The sequence below is a fragment of the Calonectris borealis genome, chromosome 13, assembly GCF_964195595.1.
Source record: "Calonectris borealis chromosome 13, bCalBor7.hap1.2, whole genome shotgun sequence".
In the NCBI taxonomy this organism is placed as follows: domain Eukaryota; kingdom Metazoa; phylum Chordata; class Aves; order Procellariiformes; family Procellariidae; genus Calonectris; species Calonectris borealis.
Window position 1 is genome coordinate 11939907 of NC_134324.1, and position 21425 is coordinate 11961331.

General features: G+C 44.3%; 2 protein-coding genes across 3 annotated transcripts in view; both read left to right on the plus strand.

The window, feature by feature from the left end:
• Window positions 1-141: 141 nt before the first annotated feature.
• TMEM35A (transmembrane protein 35A) lies at window positions 142-3695 on the plus strand. Its single transcript, XM_075162211.1, has 2 exons — window positions 142-382; window positions 3179-3695. The coding sequence occupies exons 1-2, from the start codon at window positions 263-265 to the stop codon at window positions 3563-3565; spliced, it is 507 nt and encodes a 168-aa protein (XP_075018312.1). The 5' UTR covers window positions 142-262; the 3' UTR covers window positions 3566-3695.
• A 2688-nt stretch (window positions 3696-6383) lies between these two features.
• CENPI (centromere protein I) overlaps window positions 6384-21425 on the plus strand; it is a 29825-nt gene continuing 14783 nt past the window's right edge. The window contains exons 1-8 of one of the 2 annotated variants that reach the window (XM_075162214.1): window positions 6384-6530; window positions 8292-8618; window positions 8913-9050; window positions 10025-10143; window positions 11292-11399; window positions 12635-12683; window positions 13001-13047; window positions 13750-13839. In XM_075162214.1, coding sequence (XP_075018315.1) covers window positions 8420-8618; window positions 8913-9050; window positions 10025-10143; window positions 11292-11399; window positions 12635-12683; window positions 13001-13047; window positions 13750-13839 — 750 coding nt within the window. In that variant the 5' untranslated portion in view covers window positions 6384-6530; window positions 8292-8419. Of the gene's footprint in view, window positions 6531-6802; window positions 7099-8291; window positions 8619-8912; window positions 9051-10024; window positions 10144-11291; window positions 11400-12634; window positions 12684-13000; window positions 13048-13749; window positions 13840-21425 lie in introns of those variants that run through there. The other variant, XM_075162213.1, reaches the window with a different exon arrangement.

A 21425-nucleotide genomic window follows, 5' to 3' on the forward strand; every position in this document is an offset into this window, starting at 1 on the left:
TTAATGGTAGGAGGGGTGGGAATGCTCATCGCTCAGCAGGTGCTAGAGCTGCCTGGCTCTGGCTGCATGGCTGCGGGGCATTAGGACCCGGAGGTTGCTGAGTGGAGGAGGCTGAATCCCCCTCCCGCTGTCATCCTTGCTGCCTCTGCAGCTTTATTCCTCATCTCCTTCAATGGTGACTGACTACCTCCTGCCCGGGCTGGCAGCCAGAGCGAGAAGGCCTCGCTAGGACTGGTTCCCAGGACCGGTTCCCGGCGGCTTCATGGCATCTCCCAGGACTATCACCATCGTCGCCCTCTCGTTGGCCCTGGGGCTCTTCTTCGTCTTTATGGGGACCATCAAACTGACCCCTCGGCTCAGCAGAGATGCCTACAATGAGATGGTGAGTACAGCAGTGGCAGCATGGAGGCAGACGCATTAGGGCTTTCTCCCGTCAACCTTGTGGCAGAAGCAGTGTTTGCAGTGGGATACACGGAGGGTGACTGCTCTGGAGCCCTGAGTGATGGGAGGGAGAGGGAAGAAGCTTATCTCTCTCCTTATTTGATGGACACAGAGAGAAACAAATAATACGCAGTGCTGAGGGTATCGTGGCAGCCCTCGCCTGGGCTCCATCTGAGCTTATCCATGGAGAAACCTCTTGTGGATAAGGACAGGGAGGGGAGGCAAACATGACAGGGTAGCACAGCACACCGATGTCTGCAAGAAGATGGGGACACGAGGGTGTCTGAAAAGCAAGGTCTGAAGAAGTGCCAGACATGTAGCAGGCAGGTACAGTTGATCCCTGGGAAAATACCTCTCCCCTGGACTGGGGGTAGGAAAAGCAGATGCCTGCTTTGGCAGACAGAGGATCATCCTCAAAATTCTGTCCTTTAAAGCAAGGATAATGACATTGACTGTCTCTACCTCACCAGACTTGTGCAGGGATTAATTCATGACCGTGAAATGCTTTGAGATTCTTAGCTGGCAGAAGGAGATATTATTAATAGTCACCTTATTATTCTCTTTAGCCTGGGAAATGAGCCTCTCCTCTTCTTGCCTAATGGGAAAGGGGTGAGGAGAGGAAGGAGAAGCCACTGTGTGCATTTCTCAGCTGGTGAGCTAGTTTGTGCTACTCTCTGCCCAGGGCCAAGCCTGCTGTAGAGCTTTGCCGGCTGCAAGCCGCAGGCAGGCGAGGGACTGGCTGCCATGTTTTGCTTCCTTGTCTATGTATGTTTATTCTTCTGCCGCCCTCCTCTTCCCCTCCTCTCTGCCCCCCATTATATTTATTGCAGTGGCTGAAAAGTGTTGGTATAATTTTTGTGCCTCTCAAAAAATAGTGCTGGAAGTTTCCAGCATATTCTGTTCTCTCCCTTCGCTCCACCTGCCCAGCTGCTTTTCCTTAGCTCTCAAATAGCATCTGAATCGCAGTGCCTTGTCTGCAGCGCTGCACAGGGATCTCACAGAGGAGAATCACCAAGAAGTAACTCTGGAGCAAGAGACTGAGATAAAATGCCCAGAAAACAAAGCTCTTAAGCTTCTGCTACGTAAAGGACAGAAAAAAGCACTGAGACTTTAGAAGCATTGCAAAATCCTTGCTCTGTAAAATATCTCGCTTCTCTGTCCCTTTCTGCTTTACCAAGAGTCAGGCCTACAGGTAGCAATGATCTCCGTCTTTACAAAGAGAAAGCAGAGGCACTCAGATATTGCACAGCACCATCATTCTTAATAGCCCATATTATAATATGTTCATGGCTCATTAGGCTTTCATGCTTTTGCTGTGCTGCGTAGGAGGGTGGTCTGTCATGTAATGGAAACAGTTAGTGAACTGTCTTGGCAATCAATAAGCATGGCTTCTTGCTCCGAGCAAATAGAGAACCTCTGTTATCTACCTACAACGCCAAACTTGCAGTTTTTCATTTAGCAAAAGTGACACACTAGTTTGTCTATTAAAATACCAGAGTATTCTAGGACAGGCTTGATAGTACATTTCTTTATAAAGCTGTATTTTTCACAACTGTTTAAAAAATACTCTGCTCTGAGGAAAGGATTTATTCACTGAGAGTTTAAAATGCAGCCTTACAATGCATACACTTAGAGTAAATGTGTCATGAGATCTTCAGTTATTTAGCAGCAAAAATGACAATGCTGTATATTTTTTAACCACATGTGAAGTATCAGCTCCTCTTAGAAGGAAGCAACAAAATTTACAGAGAAGTGGGGAAGTTCTGTGTGCCTGTAGTGCAGGTTTCCAAAATCATGTGGAAGTAAATCTACAATCTGATCAGCACCTGTGAGAGCTGAACAACTTTGTACCCGATATTCATCTTCCATTTCCCTCTCCCTGATTAGAAAGTAGAGAACACAATGGCAAGAATATCTGCAGGAGCTTTATTAAAAAAAGGAAATACTTGATTGAAAAAGAAAAACAAACAAACAAAAAACAATAAGCCCACAAGCACCTAATGTTCAAATACAAGAACCTGAACGTGTCTAAGGACAGAGGTTGTTTCTTCCCTGAAACAATGAGGCAGCAGCGTAAGGAGCCTGAGTCTTGCAACTTACACTGCTTCTAAATCCAGCATAAACCAGGGAGCAAAGGATGTCAAATGTCAGCTGCTTTCATCTGAGGAAAGAAAGGATTATAAAAGTATTAAGCATAGGATAGGCTTGGTGAATCTCAGCTTTGATGTATATAAGATGCTAAGATTGTACTGCTCATAAACACTGGGATATTGCAAGTTGCTTTGAGGTAGAAAGAGATGTCTGGTTTTACGGCTTGTGCCTTGGCTTTGCAGGGAGTAGGTGTATTATTTAATTATAAAGGACAAGGTACTCTTAGAGAGAGGTACTTTTTTTTTTTTAACAATAGGGTTCTGCATTGCTAATTCTAGCAATCGTAACTTCAGATTTCAGGAGAAGGTACACCTGGCCTGGTCCTAGCTCCAAAGATGGGTGCTAGGTTGCAGAACTGTTTTCCAGCAAGGAGACAACAGCTTATAAAGGGGAAATTGCAGGTTGATGGTGTTAATATCCCTCCAACAGAAGCTTTAGGGTACAGATTGGATATTGTGCCAGAGGGGTCTGTGATGATTGAAGTGATCTTTAGGTCATACTGCACATCAATCTATTTCAGTGGAAGTCTCCTTTGCCTTTACTTTCTCACGTTATGGTGTTCTATGCTATTACTGCTTGATTTCAGAAACGAGCATACAAAAGCTACGTGCGGGCCCTCCCCATGTTAAAGAAGATGGGAGTCAGCTCCATCCTTCTCCGCAAGAGCATTGGTGCCCTAGAAGTGGCATGTGGCATTGTCATGACACTGGTGCCTGGTCGCCCCAAAGATGTGGCCAACTTTCTCCTCCTCCTCCTTGTGCTGGCTGTGCTCTTTTTCCACCAGCTAGTGGGGGATCCACTCAAGCGTTACGCCCATGCCCTAGTCTTTGGGATCCTGCTTACCTGTCGTCTGCTTATTGCCCGCCAGCCTGAGGAGCAGCCACCAGAAAAGAGGATCCTGTCAGTGAATGGGGATGAGCAGCCACTCATCCATGAAGCAGCTCCTGAGAGAGGCAAAATGAAGGTATCCTAGTTAACTGCGTGTGAGAAATACGGACCCTCGAGGCAGCTCTCTCCAAAATCACCCAGAAAATCAGTTTTTTATTTACCTATTTATATTTTTTGTCTGTCTAAATAAAGTTGAACTTGGGGTCTGAGAGACACATGGTATGTCTACACTGTAGTCTTGCTTTTGCTGCTGCCCTGTAATGTAGAAAAATAGAAGCTAACTTTCACCAGGACAGCTTGGAAGCAGTAAGCAGCTTGGCTGGAGTAGCGCTGGCCTCAGCAGGAGCTGCAAAACCAGCCTGAGAGCATGGGCAAAGACTTGGGCAGGTAGTCACACTAACTTGGCACTGCTTCAGTGGGGAGATTAGTCCCTGAGCATCAGCATCATCATGGCAGTTGAAACCTAGTCTGGATGCACTTCTGCTATGTGACAGTCTCGGCAACAGTGGCTGGGTAGAACATAACGAGAGTGTCCCTGTGCTAGCTTGTGCAGCCCCATCCACAAATCTACATTTCCTTTTCCATAGTCAAGGGGGGAGAGGACCCTACCGAGCATAAAAGTGCTGTTTGTTGTGTTTTGAGAGAGGGATCCCTTAGTCTCTGCTGCCTCTGTGCCCAGTCCTTTCTTTGGTCTGGTTATCCAGGGAAAACATGGGATGCGCTATTTGCATCTTCCTGGATTTCCACACTTTGCAGAGGCTCTGAAACTGGGACAATGGCCTGATAACGGTAATTTTTTGCCTGCTTCACATGAGGCAATGGCATCTCTTTACCCCTCTTGGCAGAGAGTGAGGATCCTTGGTGAGGGGATAGGGAGCAGAACTGCCCAAAGAACTCCAAAATTTCTGTCTGCTGTTAGCAAATAGCATCATGCTCCCTATTTCCTTGCAAGAAAAAAATCCCTTTTTCCACAACTACTGCAACTTTATAGAATTGTCAGTTATTGATGATAGATGAGGTGTCCAGGTACCTCATTGTTCATCCCACATACAGCTTTGGTGAGCTGGAGGAAGTCCTATCACCAGAGCCTGAATCCCTGTGTGTTGTATCTGAAATCTTAGAGTGTCATAAGAAGCATGTGTTACCTCTGAGTTTCTTTGTTTTTCTTGATGCTTGTCTGTTTTCAGTTTTTCCTTATTTTCTTAATTATTCATGAAAATAAATTTTTTGAAATTTGGAGAAAAATGTCTTGACAGAAACAAATTTCTTTTTTGAAAGACGATTGAAAATATTTTTCCTGTGCTTAAACACTGCACCTAAAATGGGCAGAATCACATCAGGGATATTTCAGAGAAAGGTGATGCAGGATGGAAGCCATCTGTACACTACTGGGCTATATATTAATAACCACAGGCATTTAAAAGGGACATTTGAACATTTTCATGAAACAGTCTCAAATAAATTTCTGTTTCAGTACAATGTGGCAACGAGAAAAGATATTAGAACTCCAGTAAAATATCAGTGTTGTATCTCTATAAAAATTGATGATGGATGTTCATATGCAGTATATCCAGTTTTCTTCTTATGTTAAGTTTGCTGCTGAAATGGATGTAGTCCCAAATGCATATATACTGAAAAATCCTCCTCCTAGAGCCCCAAAGAGTGACTAATTATCTCTTATCGGATGTGCACCCTGAACAAAGGAACTACCAACAGGCCACCTTTGTTAGACAATCTCTCGTCTTTACAGACTACCTGAAGGTCATCCCAAATGTATATAGAATTTGCTTTACTTCCCAAAAGACACTTCATCTACCATGCCCTGACTGGAGTTATTAATCACTTTTTAATTCAAAACCAAATAAAAATAGCACCAACTCAAAACCACACCATGATGTGTATTCCTACACAAAGTACTCACAACTGAATTGGTGCAGCCTTTTGGCCAGCTGCCCCTCAAGTGTTTATCTAATTCAGTAAACTTTTGGAAACAAGTGTTTTGTGTTTGTCTTTTGTAATGCTCTTCACTGAAACCTGTATAGATGCTATAATAATGAATGTAAAATATTCTGCATAGCAAAGCTTATCCCTGCAAAACTTTCAGACTGTAAGTGAATTCTGAAAAATGTCCCCCTCTTCACATTTGCAACAGTATGAATTACTGATCTGTAGTAGTGGCTACATGTTCTTTATTACAAAGGAAGACAAAATGAAGTCCAGTAACAAGAATTCTGTATTTATCAGTATTGGTTTGACCTACATGATTGCCCCCCCAGCATCAGCAAACTATTTTTGGAAGCTACCAGTCATCTTTGCTTGCTAGAGGTGATAAGGCACCAAGAACTGCTTTAGTCCTTTTGTAAGACCATGATGCTAATTTACTTTTTTTTTCCCCCCTGTGCTTTTCTTTCTTCTTTTTATCTCCAAGCCCATAATTTCATTCCCGTCAATCTCATCCAATCGCTGCCATGGCAGGCACCTTCTAGCGGCAGTGTTTTCCCAGCTGCAGCTTGCTGCGGGGCTAGGGGTTTGTCAGAGGAGAGGTGCCTGAAGCGCGGCAGGCCTGTCAGCGGGCAGAGCTACGGCCTACCTGAGGGCTCACCAAAACCGCCCAGCCGCCCGCGGCACCGCAGGACCTGCCTGGGCACCTCTGCCTGCCTGTTAAAGAGGGATGAAAAGGACCGCTGCCCACCACCTGCCCTACTCGATTTCCAACCTTTCAGGCCCCATCCCCCACGGGCGCTCCAAGCGCCACTTCCCCCCGGCAGCCCGGCCCCCCCCAGCAGGCACGTCGAGGCCACTGCGCACGCGCTGCGCCGCCGCGAGACTGCGCATGCTCAGGGCCACGTGGGACGGAAGCGCCGCCGTTCCCACCCGCAGCGTGCTGCGCTTGCGCGGGAGGGGAGAGGAGGAGGAGGGGGAGGGGAAGGGGGAGGGGGAGTGGGCGCGCCCATCGGCCGCCGCGGTCCTGCGTGGCGGGCAGTGCGCATGCGCGGGTTGTGGCGCGGAGGTTTGAACTGCGGAGCGGTTGGAGCCGGTGTTGGCGGGAGGTAACTGTGGTGGGGGCTGTAGCCGTGGCAGCGGGCCCTGCGGCCGGGGCCCCCCCCAAGAGTGCCCTTGCCGCCGCTCTTGGGATCCCGGAGCCGGCGTGCCTGAGCGCGGCGGTGGGGCTGGGCCGGGAGGGCCTCGGCTCCCTCCGTTCCCTCAGAGCCGCTCCCCACGTCGGGCGGCCAGAGCATCACAGACCGCTCTGCGGGGGCGGAGGGGAGCCGCTGTGGGGAGCTGGAGGGAGAATGGTGTGCGTGCGTCGGCTGGGGAGGAGGAGAAGGGATGTTTGTGCCAAATATCTGTGTGGAAGTGTCTAGTACTGAAGAGCTGTGCAATGGTGGGCTCACTATTAGTAAGAACTGGTGTTCCAGCCTATCTGTTAGTTCCGCTTTAAGGTCTGATGGCGCTCTCTTCCCCACCAAACCTTTCTGGTAGAACTCCTGCAAAACTAAAGAAAAAAAAACAAGTAGAGAAGGTGCTACAGAATCTGTGAGAAAGCTGCTGTTGTACTCCAGAGTGTGGTTACTGAGGAGCTCGATCTGCTTCCTGAACCACTTACAGTGTGCTCAGGTGATTTAAGATGCAACAAGCAAGATTCCAGAGCGTTTGGGGTTTTCTGTAATTCTTACACGTCAGTCCAGCTCATGTCTATCTAACCACAGTATAGCCACTATCAGGAATTCTCACTGTTTTGAAGCATCTCAGTTATTGTTAGTCACCATCATGCAAAGCATCTTTGTGGGAGTTCTGATATGCTTGGTGTTGTCCTTTAATACTGAGGGGGTATATTTCACCTGAAGTCAGTAGATTTCCTTTGTAAATGTGAACGCCCTGTGTGTGTGTATGTGTGTGCTTCAGAAGAGGTCTTGACATAGCTAGCTAGAAATTTGTTCTTGGTATGCTGCACAGGGATGTTAGTGACAAACAAACCTATAGGAAAATAGGGATAATTCTAACATCTTAAGGAAGTGAGAGCTGAAGAGGGAGTACAAATTGAAAATCATTCTGTTTTATTGTGTCAGGAAAGCTAGGAAGCAAAATATAGGCTCCAGCAATCCAGGGACATGCATGCATACTCTACCAAATCCAGGAAATTGTAGCAAAATTTCACATTTTGTGAGTAAAAGGTTGATCTCTTCAGCATATTGAGGAGAAAATGCCACTTTTCATGGTTATATTTCACCCAGAGCTAGGTGGTTTTGCAGTGTTGGTAGCTCTTGTGCTTCACTTGCAAGTTTACCAAAATTTCATATTTTTTTCAACCCTAGCTGCTAGGTAGAAAAACTGCAAAAGAATCTAATTTTTGTAAAATAGGATGATAAGTATTGTTATGATCCTCTAAAATCTGTGCATTACCTTGCAAGAAGTCATGACCTGTTGACTGATTACATTGGCATACACTATAGAAGTAATGAAACTGATAATGCACCAAATAAACTCAGAAGAAAATTATTGATTGTGTTTTGCTTACTTTCTGGTTATGTTAATTTTTGGATCAAAATACTATATAAAATATTATCAGATAATTTTTAAATTGAAAGGAGTTTGTGTTAATTTTTACTTGTGAATTTTTTCTTCCCTTTTTTAATGAAAGAAAGAATGGAGTTTTGATACACTGTTGTCTGTGCATCTTCTGAGTATATTGTCTGATCTTTTTGGGGGCAGGTGTCTCTAAATTATTTCCTCTGAAGTTACTCTGTTACATTATGCAGGATCCCTTTAAAATCAGTGTGTTAGGAAAATAAATCTTTCTTTTCTTGCAGGGAACCGGCTCTCTGATGTTCTTCAGCTGTTGGAAGTTGATCTGTTTTCTTGCTTCTTCGTAATGAAGCATTGGAACCCACAGGACAAATGAGTAAAATTCTCCAGTCTCAGGTGGGAGTCTGAAAAGATGCAGCGAAGGCAGAGTTCTAAGACCCCAAAGCAGCCTCTGCAAGTTCACCATAAAAATCAAACTGATCTCTCTGCATGGCGAAAAGGAGGGAGAATTGACCCTGAAAAAAGTGTCCAGAATCATCAATCTCCTAACGATCAAAAAAATGACAGCAAGCAAGACTCCCTTGAGCAAGCTTTGAGCTACTTTGAGAAAGGTAAGCGTAGTTTTAAGGTTAGCTACCCAGGATTGAAAAGATAACAACTGATTTCTTAATAACAATAATAATAATAAAAACCCCCTAATTTTACCTGCTGTTTTCCCTCTTTAATGCCTGAACTTTGTAATATTTCTTTAATGTCTTAAAAGGTTTTCCCCTTTCTGTTACTGTGCAAAGAACCCAGCAAAAAGGAATATATGTAGGGACAGTTCAGAGAAGTTTAAAATAGTTCATTTTCAGTTCAGAAGTTGTTTCACCCTTGTGTTTGTTGTCTTTTTTTTTTTCTCCTAGTTCAAGACCGTGTTTCACTGAAAAAGAACAGTGTTCTGCAGAAACACTTGACTACAGTGGAAAGCATTGCCCTGCAAAGAGGGTTACCCCCTGAAGGGTTTGATGTATTGCTAAACGTGGCACTCAGTGGCAAACTTGGTAAAATGTTTATATCCTGCTAGCATGTCTTCTGTGAACGTCTCTTTCCCCTCTAATCAGACCTGCTTGAGATAATGTGTTTATGGTGACTGTATTGTTAGGTACTTCAGGGTAAAATTAATCTTTCTGGCATGCTTCAGAGTAATTTCTGAGCTCATGCTAAAAATAACCTCAGTTCTTGCTAGAGGGGAGTGATACCAAGAAAATTATTATGGCTTGTTACAAATTTTTTTTGAAAAGCTTATTTCCTTTGTTCATAATTCCAGGTCTCTGAAAGGTTTAAAGTATGTTCTTAGCAACCATTGTGTCTTTTCCTTGTTGTAACTGTTTGTGTATGTTTCTTTACCCCAAGATCAAAATAATTGAACAAACTGACATAGTTATATTAGTGAAACTTGCTAAAATTAATTGTCATCCTAACAATCAATTCAGCAGTGTCAGTGCAGCCCTCATGCAGCTTTCTTAGAAATGGTAGCCACCATTTATACTTCTAAATAATGAAATATTCAATGAAAAAACCCCTGAACTTTCCCCTCCTTCCAACCTAAGAGGAGCACACAGGATTCTTTCCCCATTATGCAAGTGGTTTAGTGCTTTTCTTAATTTAAAATTACTAGCTTATCTCCAGAACACTAATCTGCTGATGTTTGGCTGACAGTCATATGCTCTTTGCTGAAGGAATTGGTCATTTAATATTACCAAAAATTTGTGTTACTTTTGGTTGTCTTGCCAAGAGTCTAAAGGCTATTTCAGTACTAAAATACTCGATATTCCATTTTCTTTCTTTAAGCTGGAAAGAAATATTTCTCATAATTGTTTCAGGTATAGGTAAGTTCCTACTAGATTCTTGTGCACTGTTACTTTAAGCAAGGAAGCTCTGAATAATCTTGTCCAGAGGGAATTTTGACCTAAGCTGCAAAACCGTATCAAAGAACCTGGTACATGAGCACCATCTTATTTTGTTTGTTTTCCAGCTGATACAGTGAATACTCGTTTACTGAAGAGCCTCGTTCCAGCTTCAGTAATACCAGAAACTTCTGTGGTTTCATCTGTATCTTGGCTCTGTGTCGGCAAATGCTCAGGCAACACCCAGGTAACTTAGTAAATGTTCACAGTAGTTATTGCTTCTGCACAGGAATGATGAGGACAGATTATTTTCAGGAAGCAAAAATCCTGAGACTTTAATATACAAGGTTCTCGCATAAGATACTGTCCTTTAGAAAGATTGGCAGAGACACGCATTGCTGGAATGGCAGTGGGAACTGAGGAACACTTTTCAAGTGAGAGTGGAAATTTGGACAGTTCCTGTTTGTCTTGTATCTCTGAATTCCTTAGGAATAGTTTCTCCACCAATATTTCTGTGAAATACTTCAGCTATGTGAGGCATTCTTCACCAACTTCAGCAAGGTATCCCTTAGGCTCTGTGTACCTTAGCCGTGGCAACATGACAATGTTAGCAAAACATTTTTTGTCTTTTTTGTCTTCATGTAGTCTGCTCAAAGGTTTACATCATAGAATCATTTAGGTTGGAAAAGACCTTTAAGATCACTGAGTCCAACCATAAACCTAATGCTGCCAAATCCACCACTAAACCGTGTCCTTAAGTGCCACATCTACGTGTCTTTTAAATAGGGATGACAACTCAACCACTTCCCTGGGTAGCCTGTTCCAATGCTTGATAACCCTTTTGGTGAAGAAATTTTTCCTAATACCCAGTCGAAACCTCCCCTGTCGCAACTTGAGGCCATTTCCTCTCATCCTATCACTTGTTACTCCGGAAAAGAGACCAACACCCACCTCGCTACAACCTCCTTTCAGGTAGTTGTAGAGAGCAGTAAGGTCTCCCCTAAGCCTCCTTTTCTCCAGGCTAAACAATCGCTGTTCCCTCAGCTGCTCCTCATAGGACTTGTTCTCTAGACCCTTCACCAGCTTTGTTGCCCTTCTTTGGACACGCTCCAGCACCTCAGTGTCTTTCTTGTAGTGAGGGGCCCTCAGATCATATCTGAGGGTTAGCATACATTCAGAACTGAGCTGCTTTGTCCATTCTGATATGGCAGTTGGTGCTCCTGGCAGACTTTCTTCCAGAGCTGAATTATCCCTGTACTGTTCATCTGTAGCTATCTGATTGTCAGATTGTCCTTGATGTATCCTTAATGATTGTGTCTCTTAAATTGGCTAGTGACTGGTCTGTCTTGCTTTTGCTCATCACTTAATGTAATATGGCTTTTTTCCTATCTGCAGCTGCTTTTTTTAAGATGGCTGATCACAGTGTTTGACTTCATTGATCACAAGGAACAACTTCATGCCCTCTATGGTTTCTTCTTTTCCTTCCTGCAAGATGAGAAGATGGTAAGGAGAGCTGAAGAATATATGGAATTGACAAAATAAACCTAAATGTTCATTAGTAATATGCATATTAATGCTAGAATTAGTCTGGAGTAGCTATTGGTTAGAGATCATTTTCTGATGGCTGGAATTTATTTTCTTTTTTTTTTTTTCATTTTGCATTCTAAGATTGCTGGGTAATTTAGATTCAGAAACAGGGAAGTACTGTAGGATTATTTTAATTTCAATGCTATGGTCTGGCTGTTTAAACATGTTTCGAGAAATTGCTATTCTGCATCACAGAGTGACAGTATATTCTGTCTAAGTTCCCAAGAGTAACTATGACGCTGCAGTCTCTGGGATTGCCTTTGATGTCAGACATCAGCAGGTGAAGTCTCCTGCTCCTGGGGAGAAACTGACTTGCATACCTTGGGCAAAAGAAAAAAACCTTTTAGAGCAATGTTTATTTAAAGGTGAGAAACTCTAAACGCTGTTCTACTTAATTGATTTGAAATGTAGCTTAAATGAGAACAAGTAATCAGGAGATTTCTGGTATTTCTGTAAAATCCAGGTGCTGGAATATTGAAGTGTTTGGATTCAGTTCATATTAAGATGATCTTGTCAGTCATGTTAGATATGAAATTGTTAATTTTCTTTCAGTTTAGGATATTTTGTGATTAAGACTTTTAAAGTTCCCAAAGTTCTATTTCTTGCAAAGTTTTAAATTGTTTTAGGTTAATGTTATCTTTTCATAAAACTAGATTTAAGTTCTTACTGTTTCTTACTGAAAATAGCATTTTCAGGCATGATGGGCCAATTGGAAAGTGCAGCAGAGTTGGTGTGAAACTAATTTAAGACCGGTACAGCCTCAGCTGTAGTTAGAAGCTCTAATAAATTACTTTGATTCAAAGGTGCCTTTCTTTTTGAAAATGTAATTGTACTTTCACTGCTGACTCCTGAAATATCTAGACCATGTTCCAAAACCAAGATCCAAGCTCACTGAATAGCTTGATTACTATAGGGACTGCTCATAGTGCAGAAAATGTTTCTAAATAAAATTGACATATGTGACATGTAAAAACCATGCTACTTCCTAAGGGAAATAAAATATGCTCTGCCCCAGTGGGAGCGCAGTGATGACTTGAGGCACCCAACTGAATGAAACAATATTAGCTTGTGAAGCCTGTATGTCGCTTTTAGTGTATCCTGGTTAGCAGTCTGCACCAGCAGAATAGTTCATAGCTGCCTTTTCTTTGCAGTGCCCCTATGTCTGCCACCTGCTCTACCTGTTGACCAGGAAAGAAAGTGGTGAGTCTATCCAATTGTATGAGATGGAATACCATTTTGTTTCTTACTCTGTTTGTTGGCACTGCCTTTTCTTCCAATGGAGCTAATACAAAGACTGGCCAATATACTGCTTTTAAGGCAAGGAAGCATGAGCGGTAGTTCAGCCTGATTTATGTAACACTTTCTGAATTGGAAACCCGTCTATTAGCCTAGAAATAAGACTGATTGGTTCTGCTTGCTTTGCCATGACTTTCTATAATAAAAGTGATATTGCATTTTTGCTTAAATGTCTGATACAGTGGTTTTTAAATCCATTATGTTCTTAATTGTATTTCCAGTCAAGCCTTTTCGGATTAGGAGACTGCTTGACCTCCAAGCAAAAATGGTGAGTTTATTTCAAATCTTGTAGAGTTTGAACTGTGGTTAATAATGCAGTTTGTAAGACTAATGTCCTTACAGGATGGAGAAGAGTGGCTAGTGTCTCAGGACAGGGTTAGGCTTGGAATTGTAGGTTGTAGTCTTTGTAGCATCAGGGCTTGTCTATCTTGCATGTGCATCCCTAACTTTCATTTGTATTTTGTGAGCACATGCAATGACATGCACAAAGCTATACGTTTTATGGCTATCCGTGGTAAAATCTCTGAAGGGGCAGCTTTATTTATCTATTACCATCTTTAATTTTCTATTCATCTTCCTTTTCCAAGTGGTATCAAAAATGACTGAGAAAAAAAAAGATTGTAGAGGATATTGCTCCCTTCTTTGTAAGAAAAAACTGTAGCTATGATAACATATTTTTGGAGCATTTAGACAGAAGACCGTATTTTTCATAGTTTTGATTGTTAAATTCCTTTTTATTAGAGTTATGACTAGAAAGTTCCTTCTTCAATCCCCTCCCTATGGTATTTCATTAACACAGTTTCTGTTCTTCCTTTCATTTTCAGTTGTTCATCTATGGTTACTTACTGACATAGAGCTTTAGAAAGCTTTTAGTAATCACTGGGGTTTTTTTGCTTCTGGAATACGGTATTCAGTTTCTATATTAAAAACATACCCCACATGTTTTTCTGCTTGTTCTGCTATTTGACAGGGAATGCAGTCTCATTTGCAGGCTCTACTGTCACTTTACAAACTCTTCTGTCCTGAGCTGGTGACCATAACCCTTCCTGGAAAAATGAAGGTAAGGAATTAGATTTAATCTATTGGGAACTAGTACTTATGACAGTATTTGTACCGAGCTTTCCATTTAAGTTATAGCATGATTTAGTGGTGAAGATTAATTCTATTTCCTCTTTTCACTGAGTAAAATCAGGTTTAGAGGAGGATTCCTTGCCTTGCATTTTGTTTCCTCTTCAGCACAATGAGATGATATGGAGTGGAATGGCATCTACCTTTATCCTTATGAGGATTACTTTAATCTTCCTTTTGGTGTTCTTGCTGGTTTTGACTTGTTTCACACAATGTTAAGTTCTTCAGGAAACAAACTGTCTTATTTGTACAAGGCATTGTCCAAATTGCTGACTTTCTCAAGTACAAATAACAGCGGAAGTCAGTAAGTAACTTCCCACTTGGAAAGTCTATGTCATAGGAATGAGAAAAAACGTGGGGAAAAATGCGGTAAGCTGATTTATCAGAGCCTCAAGGTAACAGCAAAAAATATGACTCCACTTTCAGAGAGGCCTATGTGTATGCTTAGCCCTTTGACCAAGTAGAATGTATGTAGCAGAAACTGAATATATAACAGAAAATAGCAGCAGGTGAGACCTAAATTCTGCAATAAATTTTCTTTTGGTACTTCCATGGAATAGACTTGGGGTTTGTGGTTTTTTTTTAGAAGAGACATTTAATTTATATGTAGGCAAGTTGTGTTTCTATAAAAGAAAATTTGTTTTACTTCAATCTGCTTGTGTACTTACACTACTCTATAAATTTATACTTTGCATTGTGCTGCACAGTCATCTATTGGAGAATTTACATTTTTTGGCATGCACAGAAGTAAGGTAAATAACTAGCAACTAAAACCCAAATATGAACACACTGTGTTAACTTGTATCATAAAAGCTTGATTACGTAGGCCCAAACCAACCTGAATACTTTTGTGGTGGTTTGGCACTTGATTAGGATTTAAAGACTGATTGCAATTGAAGTGACAAAAAATAAGTTTTGTGCAGAAAAGGTGTTGGGTTCATTTTTCCAGTTTTCTTTTTAGCTGTATGTCCTGGTTTCAGCTGGGATAGAGTTAAATTTCTTCCTAGTGCTGTGTTTTGGATTTAGTATGAGAAGAATGTTGATAACACTGATGTTTTCAGTTGTTGCTAAGTACCCTGCTAGTCAAGGACATTCAGCTCAAGGAAAAAAAAAAAAACAAAACAAAACAAGCGTTGGGAGGGAGCACAGCCAGGACAGCTAGCCTAGCTGGCCAACGGGGTATTCCTTACCATGTGACGTCATGCTCAGTATATGAATGGTAGGCATGTTCCAGGAAGTAGCGATCGCTACTTGGTTATCGGTCAGCGCGGGTGGTGAGCGATTGCATTGTGCATCACTCATTTTGTATATTCTATCATTATCATTATTATTTTCCCTTTTCTGTTCTATTAAACTGTCTTTATCTCAACCCACGAGTTTTTCTCACTCTTACCCTTCCGATTGTCTCCCCATCTCACTGGGGGGGGGCGGGGAGGGGGCAGGGAGGGAGCGAGCGAGCGGCTGCGTGGTATTTGGCTGCCTGCCAGGTTAAACCATGACAGTCCTTTTTGGCACCTAACGCGAGGCTTGAAGGGTTGAGATAACGACACATCTGACCTGAACGGGTTAAGACAAATTTGTTATAAGCATTCATTGTATCAATTTAGTACTCGCTGGTCACAATGTTGGTTTATTTGCTCTCAGAGTTGTTGGACCTGTTCTTGGAGTTTTGGTATATAGCACCTTACTGGCTGTCTATACTGCTGATTATCAGTTTTTATGTGGGGTTGGTCATCTCTGGGAAATGGATTAAGGTCATTGCTTTGCTATACTGTGTGACACTGGTTTATGTTATGATAAAATTATTGGTCACGAGCCTGTATTCAGCACTGCCATCATTCCTGTTCTTCGGGAGCTATCTTTTGGAAACTATTAATAATTACACTTTTTACCTCTTCACCTCGGAGAGACAGGATAGGACACTTTCTCCCACTTGTTCATCTTCCCTTCCATATCTTCGGAAACTCCTTTTTCTTTTATCCTCTTCATGAAGATGTCCACAATATTCCCTGAGAATTTTGAATATCCTTGGGATGTTCAAACAAGCATGTTCATATTGCTATGTCTCCTGAATGTGGTTCAGGTCCTGTTTAGGTTTAAACAACAATTCAGGAATACTGTCCAGAGATCAATCCCGGCAACAGACACAGTGGCCACTTCAACCCCCGTGACATCCACTGTGGCTACTTCAACCCCCACGACATCCACTGTGGCTACTTCAACCCCCACGACATCCACTGTGGCTACTTCAACCCCCACGACATCCACTGTGGCTACTTCAACCCCCTGCGACAGGCACTGTGGCTACTTCAACCCCCTGCGACAGGCACTGTGGCTACTTCAACCCCCTGCGACAGGCACTGTGGCTACTCAAACCCCTGCGACAGGCACTGTAGCTTCTCAAACCCCTGCGACAGGCACTGTAGCTTCTCAAACCCCTGCGACAGGCACTGTAGCTTCTCCAACCCCTGTGCGACAGGCACTGTAGCTTCTCCAACCCCTGTGCGACAGGCACTGTGTCTATTCAAACTCCGGCAACAGTCACTACAGTTACTCCAACCCCCGTCACAGGCACTGCAGCCACTCAAACTCCGGCAACAGTCACTACAGTTACTCCAACCCCCGTCACAGGCATTGCAGCCACTCAAACCCTGGCAACAGTCACTACAGTTACTCTAACCCCTGCGACAGGCACTGCAGCTACCCAAACCCCAGCAACGGGTACTAGAGCTGAACCAGAGGACCAACCCTTGCTGGTATCCGTCGCCCCTGTGCAGAAGAAGAAATCTTTGAAGTGGAAGTCAGGTCATTTAGAAAGGGATGATAGGAAAGCAGGGCCATCACAAGGAGGGGAGGAGGAAGAGGAAGAACTCATAAACGAGATGGAAATCACCTGAACCCTATCCCTGGGTGAGCTGTGAGGTATGCGGAAAGATTTCAGCCATCGTCCAGGCAAGCATATTGTTACCTGGCTGCTCCGATGCTGGGATAATGGGGCCAGTAGCCTGGAATTAGAGGGGAAGGAAGCCAAACAGCTGGGATCCCTTTCTAAGGAAGGGGGCATTGACAAAGTGATTGGAAAAGGGACACAGGTCCTCAGCCTCTGGAGGCGACTCCTGTCAGGTGTGAAGGAAAGGTATCCCTTCAAGGAAGATGTTATATGCCACCCAGGCAAATGGACCACTATGGAGAGAGGTATCCAGTACCTGAGAGAATTAGGCGTGCTGGAGGTGGTTTATAGTGACCTGGACAATGATCAAATGCCCAAAGATCCAGATGAAGTCCAGTGCACGTGACCCATGTAGTGGAAGTTGGTACGGAGCATACCAGCATTGTATGCCAGTTCGTTGGCAGTACTGTCCTGGGCAGAGGAGGAAGCACCAACGGTGGATGACGTGGTTAGCAGACTCCGGGAATACAAAGAAACTGTCTCCTCCTCCCTTGTCTCAGCTGTGGAGAAACTGTCCCGAGAGTTCCAGCAATTCAAAAAGGATATGTCCTATTCTCTACCTGTACGGACCAGTATCTCAATCATCAGGAGTCAACATTTTTCTGCTCAAGAGAGAGGCTATAGAAAGTACACACCACGGGGCACCCTGTGGTTTTACCTGCGTGACCACGGAGAGGACATGAGGCAGTGGGATGGAAAACCTACCTTCACCCTAGAGGCATGGGTACGTGAGTTGCAAGGAAAAACAATGACACAAGGAGGTTCTCCCAGGAAAAATGCTGCTCCAGTTTTCAGGAAAAACCTGTCTCATGACAGCCCAGTTTCCAGTGAATAGTTCCCCAGACAGAGTAGAAGGGCTGATCTTACTTTGGATTGTAATTGTAATGAAGAGATTCTTGACTCGTGTTTGCAAGAAGTGAGAGATGAATACTATGACCAGAACTAGAGGGGCCCTGCCTCCGGCCAGGTGGAGGAAAGGGACAACCAGGTTTACTGGACTGTGTGGATTCGATGGCCTGACACATCAGAGCCACAGGAGTATAAGGCTGTCATAGACACCGGTGCACAGTGCACCCTGATGCCATCAAGCTATAAAGGGGCAGAACCCATTTGTATTTCTGGAGTGACAGGGGGATCCCAAGAGTTAACTGTATTGGAGGCCGAAGTGAGCCTGACCGGGAATGAGTGGCAGAAGCACCCCATTGTGACTGGCCCAGAGGCTCCGTGCATCCTTGGCATAAACTACCTCAGGAGAGGGTATTTCAAGGACCCAAAAGGGTACCGGTGGGCTTTTGGTATAACTGCCCTGGAGACGGAGGAAATTAAACAGCTGTCTACCTTGCCTGGTCTCTTGGAGGACCCTTCTGTTGTGGGGTTGCTGAGGGTTGAAGAACAGCAGGTACCAATCGCTACCACAACAGTGCACCGGCGGCAATATTGCACCAACCGAGACTCCCTGCTTCCCATCCATAAGCTGATTCGTCGACTGGAGAGCCAAGGAGTGATCAGCAAGACTCGTTCACCCTTTAACAGTCCCATATGGCCAGTGCGAAAGTCTAATGGAGAGTGGAGACTAACAGTAGACTACTGTGGCCTGAACGAAGTCACGCCGCCACTGAGTGCTGCCGTGCCGGACATGCTGGAACTCCAATACGAACTGGAATCAAAGGCAGCCAAGTGGTGCGCCACAACTGACATCGCTAATGCGTTCTTCTCAATCCCTTCGGCGGCAGAGCGCAGGCCACAGTTTGCTTTCATTTGGAGGGGCGTCCAGTACACCTGGAACCGACTGCGCGAGGGGTGGAAACACAGCCCTACCATTTGCCATGGACTGATCCACACCGCACTGGAACAGGGTGAGGCTCCAGAACACCTGCAATACATCAATGACATCATTGTATGGGGCAGAACAGCAGAAGAAGTTTTCGAGAAAGGGGAGAGAATAGTCCAAATCCTTCTGAAGGCCGGCTTTGCCATAAAACAAAGTAAGGTCAAGGGACCTGCACAGGAGATCCAGTTTTTAGGAATAAAATGGCAAGATGGACGTCGTCAGATCCCAATGGATGGGATCAACAAAATAACAGCCATGTCCCCACCAACTAGCAAAAAGGAAACAAGCTTTCTTAGGCGTTGTGGGTTTTTGGAGAATGCATATTCCAAATTACAGCCTAATCGCAAGCCCTCTCTATCAATTGACCCGAAAGAAGAACGACTTCAAATCGGGCCCTGAGCAACAACAAGCCTTTGAACAAATTAAACAGGAGATAGTTCAGGCAGTAGCCCTTGGGCCAGTCCAGGCAGGACAAAATGTGAAGAATGTGCTCTACACTGCAGCCGGAGAGAATGGCCCTACCTGGAGCCTCTGGCAGAAAGCACCAGGGGAGACTCGAGGTCGACCCTTAGGGTTCTGGAGTCGGGGATACAGAGGATCCGAGGCCCGCTACACTCCAACTGAGAAGGAGATATTGGCAGCATATGAAGGGGTTCAAGCTGCTTCGGAAGTGGTTGGTGCTGAAGCACAGCTCCTCCTGGCACCCCGACTGCCATTGCTGGGCTGGATGTTCAAAGGGAGCGTCCCCTCTACACATCATGCAACCGATGCTACGTGGAGTAAGTGGGTCGCGCTGATCACACAACGGGCCCGAATAGGAAACCCCAGTCGCCCAGGAATCTTGGAAGTGATCGCGAACTGGCCAGAAGGCAAAGATTTCGGAATATCCTCAGAGGAGGAGGTGACACGTGCTGAAGAGGCCCCACCATATAACAAACTACCAGAAAAAGAGAAGCAATATGCTCTGTTCACTGGTGGGAAAGCATCGGAGATGGAAGGCTGCTGTATGGAGTCCTATACGCCAAGTTGCAGAAACTGCTGAAGGAGAAAGTGAATCGAGTCAGTTTGCAGAGGTGAAAGCCATCCAGCTGGCCTTGGACATTGCTGAACGAGAAAAATGGCCAGTACTTTATCTCTATCCTGACTCATGGATGGTGGCAAATGCCCTGTGGGGGTGGTTGCAGCAGTGGAAGCGGAACAACTGGCAGCGCAGAGGTAAACCCATCTGGGCTGCCGTACTGTGGCAAGATACTGCTGCCTGGGTGGAGAACTTGGTTGTAAAAGTACGTCACATAGATGCTCACGTACCCAAGAGTCGGGCCACTGAAGAACATCAAAACAACCAGCAGGTGGATCAGGCTGCTAAGATCGAAGTAGCTCAAGTAGGTCTGGACTGGCAACATAAGGGTGAATTATTTATAGCTCGGTGGGCCCATGACACTTCAGGCCACCAAGGAAGAGATGCAACATATAGATGGGCTCGTGATCGAGGGGTGGACTTGACCATGCACACTATTGCACAGGTTATCCATGAATGGGTATCCATGAAACATGCGCTGCAATCAAGCAAACCAAGCGAGTAAAGCCTCTTTGGTATGGAGGACAATGGTTGAAGTATAAATATGGGGAGGCTTGGCAGATTGGTTATATCACACTCCCACAAACCTGTCAAGGCAAGCACTATGTGCTCACCATGGTAGAAGTAACCACAGGATGGCTGGAAACATATCCCATGCCACCGCCAGGAACACCATCCTGGGCCTTGGAAAGCAAGTCCTATGGCGACATGGCACCCCAGAAAGAATTGAGTCAGACAACCGGACTCATTTCCAAAACACCCTCATAGACACCTGGGCCAAAGAGCATGGCACTGAGTGGGTCTATCACATCCCCTACCATGCACCAGCCTCTGGGAAAATTGAACGATACAACGGACTGCTAAAGACTACGCTGAGAGCAATGGGTGGTGGGACATTCAAGCATTGGGACACACATTTAGCAAAAGCCACCTGCTTAGTCAACACCAGGGGATCTGTCACTCGAGCTGGCCCTGCCCAATCAAAACTCTTACGTACTGTAGATGTAAAGTCCCTGTCATACACATAAGAAATATGCTGGGGAAGACAGTCTGGGTTACTCCTGCCTCTGGCAAGGGAAAACCCATTTGTGGGATTGCTTTTGCTCAAGGACCTGGGTGCACTTGGTGGGTGATGCGGAAGGATGGGGAAGTCCGGTGTGTACCTCAAGGGGATTTGATTTTGGGTAAAAATAGCCAATGAAGTGAATTGTATAATGTTAAATGTTATATGAAATTGTATATAATTATTTCTATGGTTGCTATCAATGGTATAGCAGTAAGAATCACCCAGATTAATTAAGAATGAACTAATTCTGATGAAACCGAGCAAAGTGCAATGATGATACAACCGGACGAGCGCAGCAATACTGAAATGAGAACTGGCCTCAGGATGCAACAGTCACACACCACACACCATCCCTCCTGCCCTGAAAGACTGTTATGACAGATGGAGCCCAAAGTCATGGACTAAATGAACTCAATGGACATTTTAGAGGGATGGCCCATGGACTAAGGGAATGATATCTTTTGTGTGTGTGTATATATATATATATAGACGAGGCAGGTGGTGGTGATTAATTGGAATGTATTAAAAAATGTGAGACTTAAGCATGACGTAAATGGTATAGAATAAGGGGTGGATATTGTCCTTGTTTCGGC